Below are 19,637 nucleotides of genomic sequence, written 5' to 3'. Positions count from 1 at the left end.
CTGGGGTCCCCCCATGGCCGACTGCTTAACCAGGGGGACAAAGAGGGGTCCCCCATGCACTCGGCACTGGACCTGGAAGTGGACCTGAAGTACTGAGCACGCGGGGGTCCCCCAGCACTCTTGCGGGATGCTCCATCCGCCCCACCATCACAGCATTCATGAGCTGTTCCTGGTACCTCAAGGTATGCGGAAAAAACATTTAAAGCTTTGTCTATGACCGAATCATTGATTCTCTGAATCAGCATTGAATATTCAGATTCGGATTGGGCTGAATCGAATCACGACAGTGATCCAAATCAACGAATCGAATCACTGTCCCCTGATTTGGGTCAAATCCAAATCAAATACGGCCCATTTCACACACCCCTACTGGATATGACTGTTCTCACCTAACCTGGCTTGAGTTTTTAATGCTATTCAAAAGGGATGCATTCTTTTTTATTCTTGGCAAAGGGCTCATCAAGACAGAGCAGGTCCTTTGACAGGTTCATGCAATCACAGTTCACATTCCCATGAAGATGTAGAGACTATTTGATCCTCATTTTGTCAGACCCTTTCAATACTGAATAGTATACATCTTTTGCAAGTGAGAAATAACAACAGAACATGTGATGCAGTCATTTTAGAGCAAAAGTGTGCTGAAAAGCTGTAAAGCACTGATTTTCATCTATGGTACTGTGGCACCCCTGCGTGCTACCAGATCCTTTGAATGGTGCCACAAGGTGTGAGGATATATGTAGATAAGCAAAGGATCAGCTTGTCCCTGCCTGACTAATCCCCCATCTCCACTGCCTGGCTCTTCTTCAAGGAGTTAACCACTGTAACATATACATTGGTTTTTGAATTTAGGTGCCAGTCAATTCACAAAAGTTATGAAGGGGTGCCTCAAATCCAAAAAGGTTGAGAACCACTGAATTAGAAATATGCTGAAATACCCAAACATATAACAATGTAAATACTTCCTGTGTTTGACAACTTCCTTCTTTTTTATTTACTAAATCGTTTAACAAATAAAGCCCTCAAGATTTTCTATGAGTATCTAAAAGGGCTAAAGGGCTTGTCTATGTTAACGCCTTGCTCAGCAATATTCCTACGATTCAAAGTCTCAAGGCAAAAGAAATGATATAGTGTTAAGTCCTCCCTGATACCCAGAGACTAAAACATTTCTATGCATGTCTTTCTTTCAGATTTCAAATCTAACTACAGAGCTCCTCCAATCAGATCAGTCGATGTTTACAACATCATGTGCAATCTTGCAGGAATAAAGGCATTGCCAAACAATGGATCCTGGTCCAGAGTGGAGTGTATGTTAAAAAATAATGCCGATTTGGCACAGTTATTCCACTGGAGCAGCTGTGTGCTGGCATTGTTTCTATTTTTACTGTTTGCATAGCATATCTTGTTTCTCTGCCCCCAAAACAATGTTGGTCATTAGTAACTCGCTTTTTTTTTTTTTTAATTTTTCATTTGAATAATAGCTTCATTAACAGAATATTGTCTGGGTAAATTGCACATATTGGCCCAAAGTCATACGTCAAGTTACCCCTAGGATAAATCTGCATCATCTTCCTATCACAATAGTTACAGTAATGTGTGGCCAAGATTTGCTTTCCTTTATGCTGTGGTAAATATAGACAAGATTCAGAAGACATTATTGCTAATTTGGATTTGTCCCATTACCAAGGAGAGCAGAATCTAGGCCCCGCTATTTTTAAATCTCCTGGGTTTTGTTCAGCTGGTTTGGTTTGATATTTCTGGGGAGAACTCACCTTCATAACTAAGGAAATGTTCTCACTCCTGTATTGTTTAGTGTCTCAGGCCTGGTTTTCACAATTTTACTTTTTGTTTTCCTCTGGATTATATCTCTCTAATGGAGCCATGGTTTTCCCTTGCAAAACCAAGATACCTGTGGTGAACATGGCCTCCTTCCCAAAACAGGAAAGAAGTAGCTGTTCTCCACTAAACTACAATATGTACAACTCCTAACAGCTCTATTCTAGATGGGGTACATGGAAGGATGTAGGGGCCATGAATATAGCATCCTTCTTTTCCTAGATTTTCTCTCTCCATGTGCCTCAGGGCTTCAGTAGACCAGTCAACCAAATTTTGCTCCCTTTCAAATCACAAGAGGTTTGCTATTGATGTCAATGATATTAAGACCAAACAGGGAACAAGAGCTAAACAAAGTCAATCCTGAACTCAGGTCTCCCCATGAGATAATCTACTAGTGGCAGCATAGCTAGGAGTGGGTGAGTGGGGCACCAACCCCAGGTGCAGAGCTCAGGGAGGTGCAAGAATGGCAGTCACTATGCTGCCAGCCCAGCTGCCGCCCAGAATGCAAAACTTCCTAGTTATGCCCAAAAGAATAATTAGCAGGGTTTGTGCACTGCTGTTGTTGCCATGGCATGGACTCCCTGGGGGTTGCTGCCACTAAATTGGTGCCTGGGACTGGTGCCCTGCTCACCCTCCCCAAGTTATGCTACTGGTTACACTTCTGCTTACTAGAATGGCCTGATGATTTTAAATTAAGCCCATGAGAGCATATAAAAAGAGCAGAGCTGGGAGATTTTTTTTTCTGTGAACAATAAATACATTGAAAAAAATGCAGTTTCCAGATTACCAAAATGCTCCTGAAACCTAGAAAAATCCAGCAAATAATTTTGGCTGAAAATCATTTTGGAAGAGTTGAAACATTTCATTTGGACTTTTCTCAAAATGAAATACATCACCCTTCTGTTTTTAGACAACTTCATTATTTTGAAATTGACAGAAATTAAAGGAAAGCACTAAAGAACTGCAAAGCAAGACAAAAAACAGACAAAAATATTTCTTCTCAGACAAAATATTTCTGAGAGCCCAAAACAAAATTTTATTTCAGTAACATTTGGTCCATCATTAAACCAAAAAGCAGCCAAGCCATTAGTCATGAAGCTCTAACACAGCTATTTTACAATTCTAATTTGCCACAGCATCCATCCCTCACTTTTCCTGAAAATCTAACCATATTTATTTAAAAATAAATAAATAATAGTTTTAGTCCTTCTGGTTGTGAAAAAGGTTCTGAAAATGTGAATCACCTGTAAATTGATGCTACAGTTGAGTCTGCTGGCAGCTTTAGACACAGTCCCTGAGATGTACAAGTAGTCCTCTTTATCTCAGTTGGACACTGAAATACGAAAGGCATTAGTTTAAATGTAACCATTGTTAACTATTTCATTGCTGATCATTTTAGCAGAAAATATCCCAGCTATACACATCATCATGTAGCCCCCACAACTCTCCAAAACAGTTCCATTTCCAAACCTTCAGTCTTCCCTGTACCAAGTTTTACAGTGCAGATACAGGCTGCCAATAGAGAAACCTGGAGCATATAGAAAATGGAAAGCATAGGAACAATGGAAAGCATAGAAAACAAATGCATTTAATATCAGAATAAATAACACATGATTCTTCAAACTCTTATGTTCATGTTTAATTAACTCAACCTCACATCTGCATTTAAATAACATTTAATTCCCAGTCTGCTGCAGAAACAAGAGCCTTTCATCTGAATTTAGACTCAACTTACTGTGGACTATGGCAGGATATGCCTATGGATCTACAGGATAAGAACTCAATCTAGCTTGCCAGAATTTTAGTGGATTTCTTTCTGTCTCAATATCTGAAATGATTTCAATGGTTAATAGATCTAATGAAGTGTCAGTGCCAGAACAATGTCTGAAGTCTTATGTTGTGCTTATGTAAAATTGTTAGGGAGGGAAGACCATCCTCACCAATAGAATGCACACAAATGAAAGAGCAAAGATGGACAGAATCACAGCAATTCATGTGCATAGGTGGAAAAAAAAAGATCCCTCATCTTGCCACAGAAGGTCTTCTCCATCTATCAAAATACGCTAGTGACAAGTACAGTAAAGCAGTTTGGAACACAGGTGTGTCTCCAAACATTAATTGATGAAGCAGTGGAAGATAACATCACTCCTTCAGGTTATAGAACGGACTTACAGGGTTGGAAGAAACTTCAAAGGTCATGTAGTGCATCCCTCTGCACAGATGCAGGATGCATTATTCCTAAATCATCCAAGACAAATGCCTATTCAGCTTCCCTAAACAGCTTCTTTCATTGTCCTCTCACAGTTAGGTTAGTCCAATATGTCAGCTGAACTTGTGAGGATTTTTAGCACATACTGATTTTAAATAATAGCAAAAGGGAAAGTATGGGTTTTTTTTTTTAAAATATTTGTCATTTAAGCAGAATAGTATGCCATGCACGCAACTGTTTTCTGCACCAGTAACACAAACTTGGTAGACTGACTATCAGCCCTTGCCCCAATAATGAGACGAGGGAGAGCCTATAGGAGACAGCCAAGTCTAACATTTAAACCCCTCTCTCAGACAACAAGGCTACGGATCAAGAAGTATTCCAAATGAAAATGTAACAAATTTATCAGCCCAGGGATCTTAATTGCAAAGCTGTACTGGTCATGTTCATAGACTCTGGGAGGGAACATACAGGAAAATCCAACAGCAAACCTGATTATACAACCTAAATATTAATTGCAGCACATATAGACCTGATAATTCAGCATTACTTAACAGAACAGGGCAAAATATACTCCCTAAAACAATAGCTATTATATTTAAATTCAAAAGATTAATTTCACTTTGTTGTTAAACTACTTTGTTGCTATATTCCTTGTTGTTAAGTATCAGGAATATCCCTGCATTTACAAATGGTAGTGATAAGCAATGTCCACAGTCACATCATTCTATTTTTTCTAAAGTTCCCACTCAAAAATGAACACGTTTTCATATCTGGAAGAATGGCACATGGGGCTTGAAACTCTACATTGCTGAGAACCTTTATGCCCAACAACAATGATGTGAATGCCAGGTGTTCAGCAGAACCTCAAAGAAGGTGCTCGAACACTGATAGATTGAATTTTAGTGAAAGATTTGCAATAGATAAAAGTTTTTTTTGAAAAATCAGGTTTCGTCCTGAAAGAAATAAGCCCCTACAACTTAATAGTCCTATGGATCCAGCATAAAGCACGTTCTAGTGAAGCTTGGTACAGTGAGTTTAAGGGTAAATTATTACAACATAAAAAAAAAAAAATCAAATTTAACTTGACAGCAGGCTTCTGTAACAGCCGTAAAGATTTATGTAATGTGTTTTTAGAGCTCAAGTGAACCATCAAATCAAATGAAAAAAATAGAAAATCAGTCTTTGTTATCAAGCTGTTGAGCATAAAAGGCAATTTAGTGCTTTCTAAGCATTTGCAGTGGCTGTAAAACAAGCAGCTATTGTTCAAAGTTACCGTTGCTCTTTAATGGACCAGGCTCAATGGATTCATTGAGTGCATTTTTTTTAAAGTGAGAAAATTATCCACATAAAAGATAACTAAATGGCTAAATTACAAAGTTTTGTTTGAAAACCAACAGAATGCATAAAATGCATGCTAATCCTTCCACATTAAAAGCTTCATGGAGAACATTCTGATTTAATTTTTAAATGCATCTCAGGAATAACTTTATTAAGTCAGTTAAGTTTTTCTAAATTGAGATCAGTGCGAATGAGATGAGCACTGACCTATCATTGCTTGTGTATAAATGGGTAACAAATATATTCAACTTGCTGTATTATTTGTGCAAATATTGCAGGGTTCATTTTCAAAATATACTAACAGTTTGATGGGGTTCAGGGCAAACACTGTAAGCCTGATCATGCATCCCAAAATATACTTGATCTACAAAAGGGAAATTCTATGCTAAATTTACATGAAGCTCAGCATACTTCAGGAGAACATATTTTAATTATATTTTAGGAATGTGTCTTTCTTGCTCAATATTTTGTGCTTCTGTATTGATTAATGTTCTGGTTCAAAAACCAGTGTTTTAATTATAAGCACGCTTATCTGTACAGCAAGCAACTTAGGTGAATGTATTTTAAAAACCATGTGTCTGAATGATGCTTTTGAAGAATGACTGCTTGTGAATGAGCGAATAAGTCTAAGAATCCTGCTTGCTTTCTGTAAGAAAAATATTCACTTTTGTAAATACTGTATGATTCCAAAAAAACCCAGAATATCCTGCCTTTCCTGTTTGATTGTTGTATCAAAGTGTTGTCATATTGATCCAATTTTCACTTTCTAGGATGCTGCAGCTTCTGCAGTATAAACAGTGTTTGAAGCTTATACTGATTGATCATCAGTAGGATGAATGATAACATTGTTTAGATAACCAGCAAAATCCTCAACATGTACATTAGAGATCCTAAAGAAACTGTATTAGTTAATATGGCTTGTAAATCAGATAATTATTCCAGAGATATTACAATAAAGTTAATCTTTTGAATCTGTTTTTCTTATGACTGCAGGCACTATCCATAGCTGCAAGATCCGTTTTGTGCTACTGTATCACTTGTAGTCTCCATGGTTTTATTTGTACACACTCCTTATATGCTCTTTGGGACTTTTTCTTCTCTGTTTGTAGAGCACGTAGTACAGTGAGGGCATGAATACGTTCCTAGGTAGTACTACAATGCCAATAATAATGCAGACAGGTAATTACGTTCTGCTACACTGGGAGCAGTCCTGTGGAAAGCTGAGAACTCATACAAAATAATTCTCTTAGCCCAGATGAAAATGTACAAAGCCTTTTTTTTTAATCATGCATCAAAGGTTTGAATCCAGCATCACATAACAGACCAGCCATTGTACTGCTCTATCTGAAGGTACTTGCAAGTCCAGTTACCGGCATGCATCCCAAACAAGTCACCTCTGTATTTAGCACCCGCTCTGCCTAATTGCTGGTCTCCAGTAGTGTAACTCCAAGTGGGCAAGAGGGGTACCCACCCTGGGCACCAAGTCAGAAGAGGCACAGAATTGCCTCTCCTGACCATATTGCCATGCCAACATCCTGACCATAGTGCCATGCCAGGGACTTCGAAACAGTTCCCAGCTGCTTTTGCTTTAAGAGCAACAGAGCTGAGGCAACCATGGCACATATGGCAGCAGCTCAGCCAGGTCTGTTTAGAAGTTCCTGCTGCCTCCTATCCCATTCTTGACTCTCAGACCTGTGCCCTCCTGCCCTCAGAATTCACATGCCTGGCCCTTTCCCTCCACACTTTCCTACAGGGCTTCATGAACACTAACGGCCAGATACTTGTGCTTAGATACCTACTGGGTATCTAAGCTCAATCCTATTCTGTCCTTCTCATGGCCCTAGAAACCTGGAGCCAAGTGGCTAGGAGGAAGGTGCTTTACAAAACAGACATGCTGACAGGTTTTCAGGTGCTTACACCTAAACGTATAAGCAAATTTTAAAAGCCCAGAGACTCCTCCAAAGTTTTTAACAGGAAATTGAAGGCAAGAAGTGTGATGCTAGTGCTCAGAACTCATGGTAGAGGTGATATCTTTTATTAAGCCAACTAGATGTTTGCAAAAAAAGTCTTTATTTGCAAGCTTTTGGACACAAGCATCCTTCTTCAGACATAGGAGAAAAAACTGTAAAATTTCTCCTATGCAGAAATGAAAGTTCACATTTCATAGGAGAGGTCAAGGTGTGGTAAAATCTCTTGTTTGGAACAGTTCATTTTAAGCAGATTAGGATCAGAGAAATGTGTCTCCTCCAGGGGTGCACAGTGGCGAAAGCTTTCTCCTCCCCCCCCCACTCCTGACAAACCACTTGCAGCTCCAACCTGTGCCTGACTCAGTCCCGTCTGGGCAGCACCTACCCCTGCCCCACTCCCTCCCTCACCGCAGGGGCCACAATCGCCCCCCTCCACTACACCCATTTCCTCACCTCACCCTTGCCCCCAACAGACTTATGAGCCAGATGCTGCTGTTCAAGCTGCTGGGCTGCATATCAGCAATTGGATTGGTATCAGCTGATATGGCTCATGAATAATCGGCCATTGGTATCGACCCAAACATTCTTTATCGGTGCACCCCTAATGAAAGATACTTCCTCTACCCCAAGTTCTGATTTCTTTTGCCTCTAAACCAATACAGCTACAACCTGGATACCTGATGCTAGTGCTCAACATTTATGTCATTATCTGGAGTGGCACAAGGATCATTGATCAGTTTACAGACAAATCATTTGGACATGTTGCAATCTGATGCCATGCTTAAACACATACAGACATTTCTTTGTCCAGTGCAATACTACCTAGAATACTCTACACAGTGAATAATAATACTTTGCACTTAACTAACACCTCTCATCTCAGGTTCTCAAAGTACTCAGCAAAAGCTAATTAAGCCTCACAACAGCCCTTTCACGTTTGGTACAACCCAGCTGACGGATAGCTACAGATAGGTGACAAACGGAGGGAGATATAACAATAATGTTATACTTCAGTTTAGCCTGTAATCCTGAAGTTGTTTTAAGATTTCTGATTGAAATTCCACTGCTTGTAGTTTTAACATTTTTGACATATAAATTGTTGATGAGTTTCAGAGTTAAACACTCTGCTGGTAAGGAATGGCTGGCTCACACCACTCAGAGATGCTGCTTCAAACCCTGCCCCTCTTCAAATTTTGACATAGCAGTCAGCATGAAGCAGGTTTTCACTGCAAATGCAGTGAAATGCCATGCAGAAATCAAAGAAACGGGCAACAGTGTACTTGCCTGGTGTACGAGTTCAAACCAATCCTGCAAAAACATGTTGTGTTATATGTTTGTTATGCCCACCAATCACCCCCTTCTATATTCATACTGCAGAGCACAGGGTTGAGTTGGAGAACTCAAAGAGGATTTCCTGACTTCGTTCTCAGTGGAATTTCTCTCATTTTTCTGAGATGCAATTAACTCAACAGCCTATAACTGCATCAAATAAAAAAATAAAATAACCAGCACCTACCATCCAGTGTACCAGAAGGTCCTTTAAATCAATCAGCAGAGCTACTGACAGAAAATGTCCTACAGCAGTGGTGCTCAACTTCTGGCTCACAGAGCCATATTAGCAGCATTTTTTAGAGGTCTAGAAATTTAGTCCTAGGAGCAATCAACACTGCCACCTCTCCCCCACCATCACATTTTCAAGCCCTGCAAATCAGATGACATGACCCTATGTCCTATCTGTCGAGCAGGGCCAGAGCCATGGAGCCCAATCCAGCACACAGGGACGGAGATTTCACCACCTCTCTGGGTAACCTGTTCCAGTGTTTTACTACCCTCTTAGTGAGAAAATTCTTCCTAATATCTAACCTAAACTCTCCTTGCTGCAATTTGAGACTGCTGCTCCTCGTTCTCTCATCTGCTCCCACTGAGCTCCATCTCTTCTGAACCCCACTTCAGGTAGTTGAAGGCTCCTATTAAATCCCCTCAGTCTGCTCTTCTCGAAACAAAATAAGCCCAGTTCCCTCAGCCTGTCGTCATAAGTCATGCGCTCCAGCCCCCTTGCCATTTTTGTTGCTCTCTGCTGGACTCCCTCCAATTTCTCCACATCGTTTCTGTAGTGGAGGCCCAAAACTGAACACAGTACTCCAGATGTGGAATCACCAGTGCTGAACAGAAGGGAATAATCACTTCCCTTGACCTACTGGCAACACACCTACCAAAGCACCTTCACTGTATATCACACACACACACCACACAATTTTTACATACATTAGATATATCCCCTTCCCTAATGCACAGCAGTCAGGACGCCTAGCTAATTATATGCATAGAGCTTTGTAATTCTCAGATGAAAACCATTGTAAAACTGTAAAATATTAGTATATTATCAAACAAAGGTGTCTAAGCTACATTTTATAATTGTACTAGAAATGTTATAGTTTCCTATTCCATCAGAAACTGAGTGCAACTTTTGAACAATGCATTGCAAACTCTTGGTAGTAACATCTAGAATGTGTGTCAGTCATAGAAGTGAACACTGAAAAAAGAACTAGTACTGTGGCTATTTCACTTATTCCTACAGATTTCCTGAGGGAGAAAGTTTTTTGGTTGATATTTACTAGATATGTAGATAAGGTTCCCTCATTAAAGTTTCATAATGCTGAGAGAAATAAATTAACTAAAATAGCTGAATGCTTCCATTTCAGTTTGAGTTGAATTGTTCTGTTGGTTCAAGAAAGGACAACGAGCTGAGCAAACATAAAGGGCATAAGGAATTTGGCAATGGGAACCTTCCAGTATTTATATGCCCTTGCTTTCCTGTTGCTATTAATGGGTCAGAATGTCAAGGGTCCAAAGAACACACCACCACCAGAAATTACAGAGCCACAGCTGAGAACACACAGTAGCAAAGTTATGTGCAAACAGTTGGTCAGTAGCCACTGAATCTCCAAGAAAAACAGAAGTGATCAATTTGATCTTTTTTTAAGGAGAAAAGCCAATAAAGCAATGAAGTTCAAGCTGCATGTTACTAAAGTGCTTTCTTATACAGCATGAAGAAAAGAACACAACATTAAGATAATACAAGACCATTTCTTGCTTTTCAAATAAAAACATATTCAGGCTGACAGTAATGCTGGCATTTTCTTTCTGTCTGATAAAAGCAATTCAAGCTTCAGAAACTTATTTGTGATTCAAGAAGAGTTTGTTTTAATTCTCGTCTCCCTATTAGGTGGTAATTTCCTTTGCTGTCTATCTGAAGGTCTGACTGCAAAAGCAAAACACTTCTTGTTACTTACTGGATTCACTGATCTAAATTCCTTTATTTGCCTTTTTCTTTCTCTTTCTTTGAACACGTGTACAGGTGTGGGATACCAGCTTGCCAGCTCTAAAGACAAAAATCTATACTGCTTCCACAGCACTCCTTAAAGCAATTACAAGAAACATGCCCCACCTACTTGCTCCCAACTCCACATGCACCAATTCTGGAAATAAAGGTGGTGAAACCACTTTCTGGGCATCCCAAAACTGCCAAGAGGTGGCTCCACCTCCCCATTTCCAGGAGTGACAGATGCAGAAGGAGAGCAAGTGGAAAAGGAATGCTCCGTGGCACTCTTGGGAATGTTATAGAAACTGGATAGGCAGGATCCAAGAGTGGTTACAGAAAAAGCAATGATGTGAGCTTCCTTAGGTTGCTGCACTGATAATGTTTCTCAGACCAAAGTTTGAGAGAGTATGATGGAAGCTCCTTCATCCAGGCACTGGCCACTGAATGAGAATGACAGTGCCATGTAGTGGCATATAGCAGTTCTGTGACGTGGCTACCTGTCCTTCCAACCAGACTGAGACTACCAGGTCTTTATTCAACATCTACTGAAGAACCATCATCTAGCAGAACCTGTTACTAACTGAAGCTAGATTTCAACTGGTGACCTACTAGCAAAAGTAGTAACATTTTACTAATGTCTTGACAATCAAAGGCCAACCTCCTGCCACTGTTTTTAGTGAAAATCAGATTTTGGGATTTGATTTGTTTTCCTTGTAGGATAAAAACCTGTAGAGGACAACTTTTTTACAGATTGTTTTAATAGTGGAGTAATACTGTACTTTCTGAGGATGAAGAAAAAGCAAGGGGAGTCTTTTTTTTCTATTTATAGTCTATATTACTACATCCTATTATAACCTAACTCAGAGCTCCCTCTTCTGGCTTCACCCAGGGCTGCCCTTCTTCAACCAAAAGTTTGCTAGGAAGTAGAAAGGAAACATGTAGCACCTTAGCTGAAAATTCAACAAATCATGACAGAGTACAACAGTCTAACACCTACTGAAGAAGACCAGGCTGCACGTATTTTTAAATCACTTACCAAAACAAGCTTTGCACCAATGATTTGTAGAAACCTGGAGAAAGAAAGACAAAAGGAAAAGTTGGTGGGTGTGTACTGGCTCCCATTAAACTTAAAGTATAAAATGATTCAAGGAACTATAGTCTAATGTACTGTAGCTACTTTCTGAGCAATAATGAACCTGTAATGACACAGTGGGTTGATGTGTGGGCAGGTTCTTTAAGCTACACTTTGCAAACTTAAAAACATCTATCAGAATATTCTATAAAGATGGAACAATACCAAAAAAAAAATCTGCTACAGATCCTGATTCCAAAACTTCTGGGGATCACTATGATAAGGTAGGGCCATTTCCCACACATTTCTTACCATGACATTGGAACAAGCAGAAAGTACCTCTTACCCTGTTCAGGGTCTCACAGGATTTTGGTGGTTTAGGACTGGTCTACACTCCACTGAAGTCAAAGAAAAGATTTTTCAATGCCTGTTTCAAGGAGTTGTAAACAGGAACACAACTTTTAGATCCAGGATTCTGTTTCCATTTGCTTTAGCAAAAGAGTACAATGCTACTATTTTAATCTGATTTTATTCATTTGCAGTACCCCACCCTTCACAGCCAAAATTCAGGATTGTCTGCATCCAAGCCTTTGGCTCAAGGTCATCTGGGATAATCCAGAACTTGAAAGTTATCCAATCCAACCCCCTGCACAGATGCAGGATTTGCTGGTCCTAAAACATTCCAAATACTGTCTTCAAAACTTCCAATAAAAAAAGCTTCCACAATTTCCATAAGCTGCTTGTTCTCTTGTTCTACTGTTGTTAAATTAGGGACATTTAAGCCAAAATTTCTTTGCTATAGTTTAAACAACATCTGATCATCCAGTATGTGAGACTGTAGGTAGTAGGAGCACATGGTAAGGCATAATTGAAAATAAAACATGCAACTGTCTAAAAAGAAGTCCCATTACAGGGATATCACAACTTCCACCTAATTACAATAGGAAGACTTGATGACCTACTGAAACACTATTAGAACAACATTATAACACATCATAATTGATGAACATCACTAACATCAAATGAAAATAAGGCAATTATTCAAGAGATTACTTTGGTTGCTTTATTTTTTAACCAACCAACATAATTTGACTAGTTCAATAAGGCAACTGCATTACACACACTTTCCTCTGTAGTAGGGAATTCTTCCTGGCACTCATATAACCCTATGGAGCATGTATTTTGCCCATTTATTTAGTTCTTCCAACAAAGCTGTTTCTGAGAGAGGGGCAGAACTTCCAAAGGCAATTTGTTTTTTAAACTGATTTTTGTGAAATGTAAAGGAGTCAGAATAGAGAATAACAGCATAAAACCTCAGGGTTAAATAAAAGAGGAACAATATGGGAGGAAATACCTCAACTTCCTTTACACCTCAATGTGCCGTTGCCCCTCATATAAACTGAGCAGAGCTGGGTAAATTATTCATTGTGGACTATCAGATTGCCAGGTATCAGTAGATCAGTAGATCTTTTGTTTGAATGAATCCAGTCCAATTACGGTTAGCTTTTAAATGGTTTTAATGCAATGGAACAACTTGGACACTTGATAATTTTAGACAACTTGTGCACAAAAATCCCTCCAGCAACTATGCTGTGTTAGACCTAGGATGAGGTGCAGAGAACAGCAGTTTAGTACATTGCATTGCAGGGTCTATGTCGTAGTCAGATCAGACAAGGCACAATAGGACAACCATATTCATTGGGCTTAATTAAATGTTTCTCAGGCAAAGCAGAAGGCACCAGTAGGGAATAAACAAAACACAGCTTAGTTCCACCTACTGGCTAGTGTGCATAATATATTACATATACACACACACACACACACACACACACTAATACTCAGTACAAGCAATATAAAAGATTTCTCCTAGCCCCAAACCTAGTGGAGCCTTCTTCCCCTAGGCCTTAATGGAATATGGATGGGAAGAACCACTTGCAAGAGGACAAAGTGAGGAGGGCAAGACCTCAGCTTTTCATACTTGCTGGAAGAGGAGGATGTGCTTGATCATAACCAGGAGTTCTGATTGGCTGCCTTTATCTGGGAACAGAGAAATGGAACAGACAGACAATCCACATGGAATATGAAAAATGCTTAAGTAGGAGTTTTCCCATGGCTCTGTAAGGGGATCCAAATGACTAGCACATGGAGAAAACCCATAGCATCAGCAGTCCTGAAAACAGCTCTCTTGCTGGTAAAATTTTTGAGTGAATTTTTTTCTCTTTAAAAAATGCAAACAATTTTTTTAAAGCCCCAAAGTGACATAGGAGCCTACATCCCATTCTCTTTTGAAAATGAGATAGGGTGAACATTCCACAAAGCTGCTACGGGGTCACATGGCACATACACAAGTTTTCAAAGAAAGTTTCTTTTCTGTTTAGAAGTCTTCCCCACCCACACTTACCTAGTGGTCTGCTGCAGATTGATCCACATGATATTATACAGAAGCTGCTTTAAAAATATACAAAAAAACCCCATTAGGCTCAGGCAGAAATGTCGCCTGAGGATAGGCAGAGCTTACCCCATTTTGAGTCAGAAGAAGCCGGGTGCTGCTGCTTGCTGGCTCTGATCATACACGGTGTGTCAGTTTTCCCTACTAGCTTTTAAATGTCACCAGCCTCCGCTGGGATCAGGTGGGTGTATCCCCACATGACCAATATTCTGAGACTGAAGGAGTGAGCACTGATGGCTCTTGAGAGGCCTTCTGTTGTTCTTAAAGAATTAATAAAACATTAATACATTACTCATCACTTATGTATAAATCACATTTATGAATATTAATCAGTCTTCACAAGAAGCCTGAGACATAAGTACTATTTCCATATCCTATAGAAAAATGGACAAGGAAAGGACTCAGCAGTTTGGAGAAGGCCACAGACCTTGGCCAGTGTTAGTCCCAGGACAAGGATTAAAACTCTGTTGTGTCAATTCCAACGCTCAAACCAAGCCCCCTTCCAAAAAGCAACTGTTTGCTATATGGGCTTTCTTCCTTAGCTGCATGTCCAGGACTCACTAACATTAACAGAAGTAAGCCAGAAGTAAGAAGTAGTCAGCAAGAAGTAATGCCTGCAAATATTCTCTTCTTTAACTTTCTGAAAATAAAGTCACTTTTATTCTTTCATATTCATGATAAACAATCACTGACCATGCAACTTCTCTAAAATATATTTAAAAGGAAGAAAAAGAGAGGCCAATTATAATTAAATATTAGAGTTATGTATATACAGCAGACTATATATAGCAGAACTGAAGCATGATGGGTTACAGCATAATGTTTTAAGATGCATACAGACATTTGGACACAGGCATAAAGCTTGCAACAGGCCAATGTGCAGTCAAATGCAGAAGGTGAAGCTAGCAAGTTATCAACTCCTATAGCATTTTTTTTCTACAAAACCTATTAGACTTAGCTGCCTGTCATGTAAGTACTAGATTGCAAAAGATAAAAGCCCAGACACTATTTATGAACTAGGATTATATCTGCTCATGCTAGATGGATACCAATTTAAGTGCTCAGGCTCTTCAGTTGTTCTGTTCCACTGCATCCCATCCCAGAACCATGTTGCTAACAATATAAAAATCCCTCTAAACTTTAATTTTCAATATGGCAGACTAATTTTCTCCTAGTCTAATGTAACCTCCGGGAACAGTGAAGCCATAAGATAAAACAGTCTATTTCTATGGCTGAAGGGTACTCACGTGAATGAAGGACTGTAGGTTCCCTGCCAAAAAGAGACATTGTTTCTGGAAGGGACCTTGAAAGGTCAGGGATAAAATCATAGAAAATTAGGGTTAGAGGGGACCTCAGGAGGTCATCTAGACCAAGCCCCTGCTCAAAGCAGGACCATTGCTGACTATATTATCCCAGCCTATATTATCTGCTTTGACTAGCATTGTCTTAAACACCTCCAAGAATGGAGATTTCACAACCTCTCTGAGTAATCTGTGTTAGTGCTTTACTACTCTTCCAGTGAGAAAGTTTTTCCTGATACCTAACCTAAACTTTCCTTGCTGCAATTCAAGACCATTGCTTCTTGTTCTCTCATTTGCCACCACTGAGAAGTCTAGCTCCATTCTCTTTGTAACCACCCTTCAGGTAGCTGGAGGCTGCTATTTAAACCCTCTTCCTCCCCCTGCCACACACACACCCACCCCCTGCCACTCAGTCTTCTCTTCTCCAAACTAAATAAACCCAGTTCTCTCAGCCTCTCCTCAGAAGTCATGTGCCTCAGCCCCCTCACCATTTTTGTGATGAGTGATGGCGAAACATATGCTATTAATCAACTTAGCTACTTTGGGATTTGAATACCTGTGAGGAATCCTCAGAATGTAAAAGGCTGAAACAAGTATGTAATAGTATTTTTAGGTAGAGTAGCAGATGACTCCCTCATATTGGCATGTTCCAATATATGAAGTAAGAAATTATCCAATTTGTGTTGAAAACTTATGGTAGACAGGCTGGTTCTCATGCTTGAGAGATTGTGCAAAACATTTAATTAGTCTGTTTGTAGCAGGATGATAAGGAGCAGAACATATATGTTGAATTCGATTGGAAATCACAAACCTCCAAAATTCCTCCAAACAGAGCTGAGTTCCATTACTCACCAACTGCAATGGTAATCCAAAATAAATAAATAAATAAAGGTATAGAAATGCTCACTAATCAAGGTAGCTGTAAAAGAGAACATTTTGAAAACTTCTACCCTGTTAGAGTTTGCATCAACTACTACTCTGTGACTGCGGCACAGAGTCTCCAACTATGCAATATCTGCTGCAATGCCAGCTGCTTGAAGGCACGTGCACAATGAAAGACCTCAGGAAGTACAATAAACGAGCACAAGCATGTGACAAAACATGGTGAAGAGACGCAAGAAGAATAGACTTACTAAAAAATACAGCCTTAACCTACTCCTGTAAAATCCACATGAATATGTGTCCATGAAGTATGATGCCATGCCCAAAGGTAAACTGAGCCAGGATCTTGCTGAATTTGCTGGCATGCAAGAAAGAACTTTGCTATTCTCTTTAGTATTTCTTTAAGGCTTTGAGGTGCCTTCCTGATTAACTTGAGCTTGATCAAATTTACCCTCAGTTTTTTGAGCCAAGATCTGCAAAGCAATGGTGAATAGTTTCCTTCAACTATAAACAAAAGTAGATATCTCTTACAACCACATCTAAAAGCAGGTGCATTTCCAGGCCTCAGTCAATGGCCCTAGAGCTCTGGTCTTCTTCCATAGTATATATTCTGGACTTATGTCCTCTTTTGGGCTCCTTCCTGATAGATGCTTTCTTGGGTGGACAGCTTCAAGGTGTTACTGGTTGTTGAACTGTGCAACAGGCCACAGCAATGTGTCCTTTTCTCTGGCAATTCCAGCAACTGACCTGATGTTCCCAGAAATTCATTTCAGTGGGTATGGTTTGTGTACAATGACCACACAAAAAGTCAGGTTTTGTGCTCCTTGGTCTCACTGACTCAAGTTGTTGGCACTGGATTTATGACCCAGATGCCTTGTTCCAGGGGGACCCAAAACCCTCAGACCGACCACTACCTTTCTATTCGATAATAGAAAGTGTATTGATACACCGTGATAACAGAAAAGAATAATACAAACAACATCTATATCTACCAATTCTAGTGCTGTCATCAAAGCAAAGGTACATCTGGCCAGGACACAAGCTTTACTCTGAGCTTCCTTTCTTGAATGTCAGCAGCCTGGAGATTGGAGGCCGAGCCTCCTCCTCCCCCGTGGGGTGGATGAGACAAGCTGGTGGTATGCCCTCTGTCCATGGTGGCCTCCAATTCCCCTTCTGGGGACCCCTCTCAGGAACAGGGAGCCTTTGCTGTTCTAAAGTCCTTTCTTTTGTATTCTCTTCCCCTCCTGATGACTCGTCTGCAAGTGTTGCTGATCGGTCTTTCTGTGTTGTCATACTGTCCATGTTCTGTCATGTCAGCATATTCCTTTATTTCACAAGCCCATCACATGCACATACTCTAATTTGGACTTTCTGGGTCTTTTCCTAATTTGGTCTGTTCCCCAAAACCGGAACCTCAGGCCCCCACTCTCTTGGGCCTTATGAGCTGCTGCCACCTTATCTCATGTTATGGAACAGTGTGATATAAGCCCACAATTTCCCAGGCTATGTGTATATCTATTGGCCTTGTTGTGTTAGACATCTTGTCTGCTTTAATGGCTGTAAGAAGTGTGAGACCAGGACTTCAGAAATCAATTAACCTTTGCTATTGCCCTGGACCATTATTCTAATACCTATATATTAGGGGTGTTTGAAACAGGTCTTATTCATCCATGAACACAGCTTTAAATGTTTTTTCTACATACCTCGACATACCAGGTGAGGCTTGTGAACCCTGAGATGCTGCGGCAGATGGAGCGTCCCACAGGAGTGCAGGGGGGCTCCCTGCGCGCTCAGTGGCAAGCCTGGAAGTGGATCAGAAGTACTTCTGGTCTACTTACAGGTCCACCAGGGAGTGCGCAAGGGGTCCTCCTGCGTGCCTCCGGCTCAGCGATTGGCTGCAGAAGGACCCCGTGTGCCCTCCCAGACCTAAGAGGCACCCGTTGCCAAGCCGGGGGGGGTGTAGGAGTGCCCCCCGTGCGCTCCCCAGTGGACCCTGCGCTCCTGTGGGATACTCCATCTGCCCCAGCATCACAGTGTTGATGAGCTGTCTGCTACCTTGAGGTATGTAGAAAACACATTTAAAGCTGCGTCTATGTCTGAACCTCCAACTCTTTCCGAATCTATCCAAATTGATTTGAAGGGTTCCGATTTGATTCGGAGAAATTAAAGGGTCTCCTGATTCGATTCGGAGATTCGACCACCGAATCCAGCTGAATCAAATCAGGGACTGAACCTTCACACAGCCCTACTATATATTTACCTATAAGGAAATTCCCCAAAACAAACCTCTAAATACCAATTTGTAGCCATCAATGTGATGTACCTTTTGGTCCATACTAAATTCCAGGGAATCCTTCTGTAATTTCCATAACTGCTATTTTCACAGCATTCTTGAATGTAAGAACTGAAAGAGTCAATAACTTCCTCCTAATTTGCTAATTATATAATGCTGCAACAAACTTATCTCGTAGTATGTCGCTCAACACTTGTCCAAATTTTAAAGCAGCCACAAACTGGGTTACTGAGTCCCTACTCATCTCGAGTTTGTTGGTAGAATTGGCAGCATTCCGCAATCACTGATGGGGTATTAGAAAAATGTTCTTTCATTTTCACAGTAATTTCTGCATAGGTGGCCTGCCTTGGCAAGGTTGGAGATAAAAAGGCCCACAGTAGGCCGTATGCCCTTGAACCCATCACTGTCAGCAGTGCTGCAAACCCATTGTCCTTCTGGAATACAGTTGCAGATGACAAACTTTTCAAAATGCTCAAGGTATTCTACGCAAATGTCATGGTTTTCATCAAATACACCAATATTACCCATATAAGTGACCACCTCTCTTTTTAGTTCTTTTAAAAGACTGTCCATACTCAAACTCCCCATACTTACAGTGTACCTTCAGTGCAGGCTGCAGGCTCTGTTCCTTTAGGCTGAAAAACAAAATAGCTGCTCTCCCCCCCCCAATACCTTCCTCTGCTGTACTCTATAGTAACTGCAGTGCATGCACCTTGCTTGGTTTCAGGTTCCTACTCTGATTCCTCTTGCTGACTCTCCTACTGTGATTACAGAACCAGCTGTGGACCTAACAGAGTGCTTGTATCAACTTTTTTTGTGCATATACATATAGTAACATAACAGTATTTTCTTATAGTTTTGGATCATTTAGGCAGTGGTTCCAGGCATCAACACAAATGAAGATCCCATCCTCATCCCTCAAAACAATGCATCTTGTGGCTCCACCATGGCAGGGAGATTAGACTAGC

General features: G+C 40.4%; 1 protein-coding gene across 1 annotated transcript in view; it reads left to right on the top strand.

Moving 5' to 3' along the window:
• The window catches only part of ENPP6 (ectonucleotide pyrophosphatase/phosphodiesterase 6), a 68,441-nt gene extending 62,083 nt beyond the window's left edge, over nt 1–6,358 (top strand). The window contains exon 8 of the mRNA XM_019534672.1: nt 1,188–6,358. Coding sequence (XP_019390217.1) covers nt 1,188–1,393 — 206 coding nt within the window. The 3' untranslated portion in view covers nt 1,394–6,358. The remainder of the gene's footprint in view (nt 1–1,187) is intronic.
• Nucleotides 6,359–19,637: the final 13,279 nt, after the last annotated feature.

This window comes from Crocodylus porosus, unplaced genomic scaffold, assembly GCF_001723895.1.
Source record: "Crocodylus porosus isolate Cpor-Errol unplaced genomic scaffold, CroPor_comp1, whole genome shotgun sequence".
Lineage (NCBI taxonomy): Eukaryota > Metazoa > Chordata > Crocodylia > Crocodylidae > Crocodylus > Crocodylus porosus.
The sequence above is the reverse complement of the archived record's forward strand: the minus strand, read 5'-3'. Positions and strand labels throughout refer to the sequence as shown.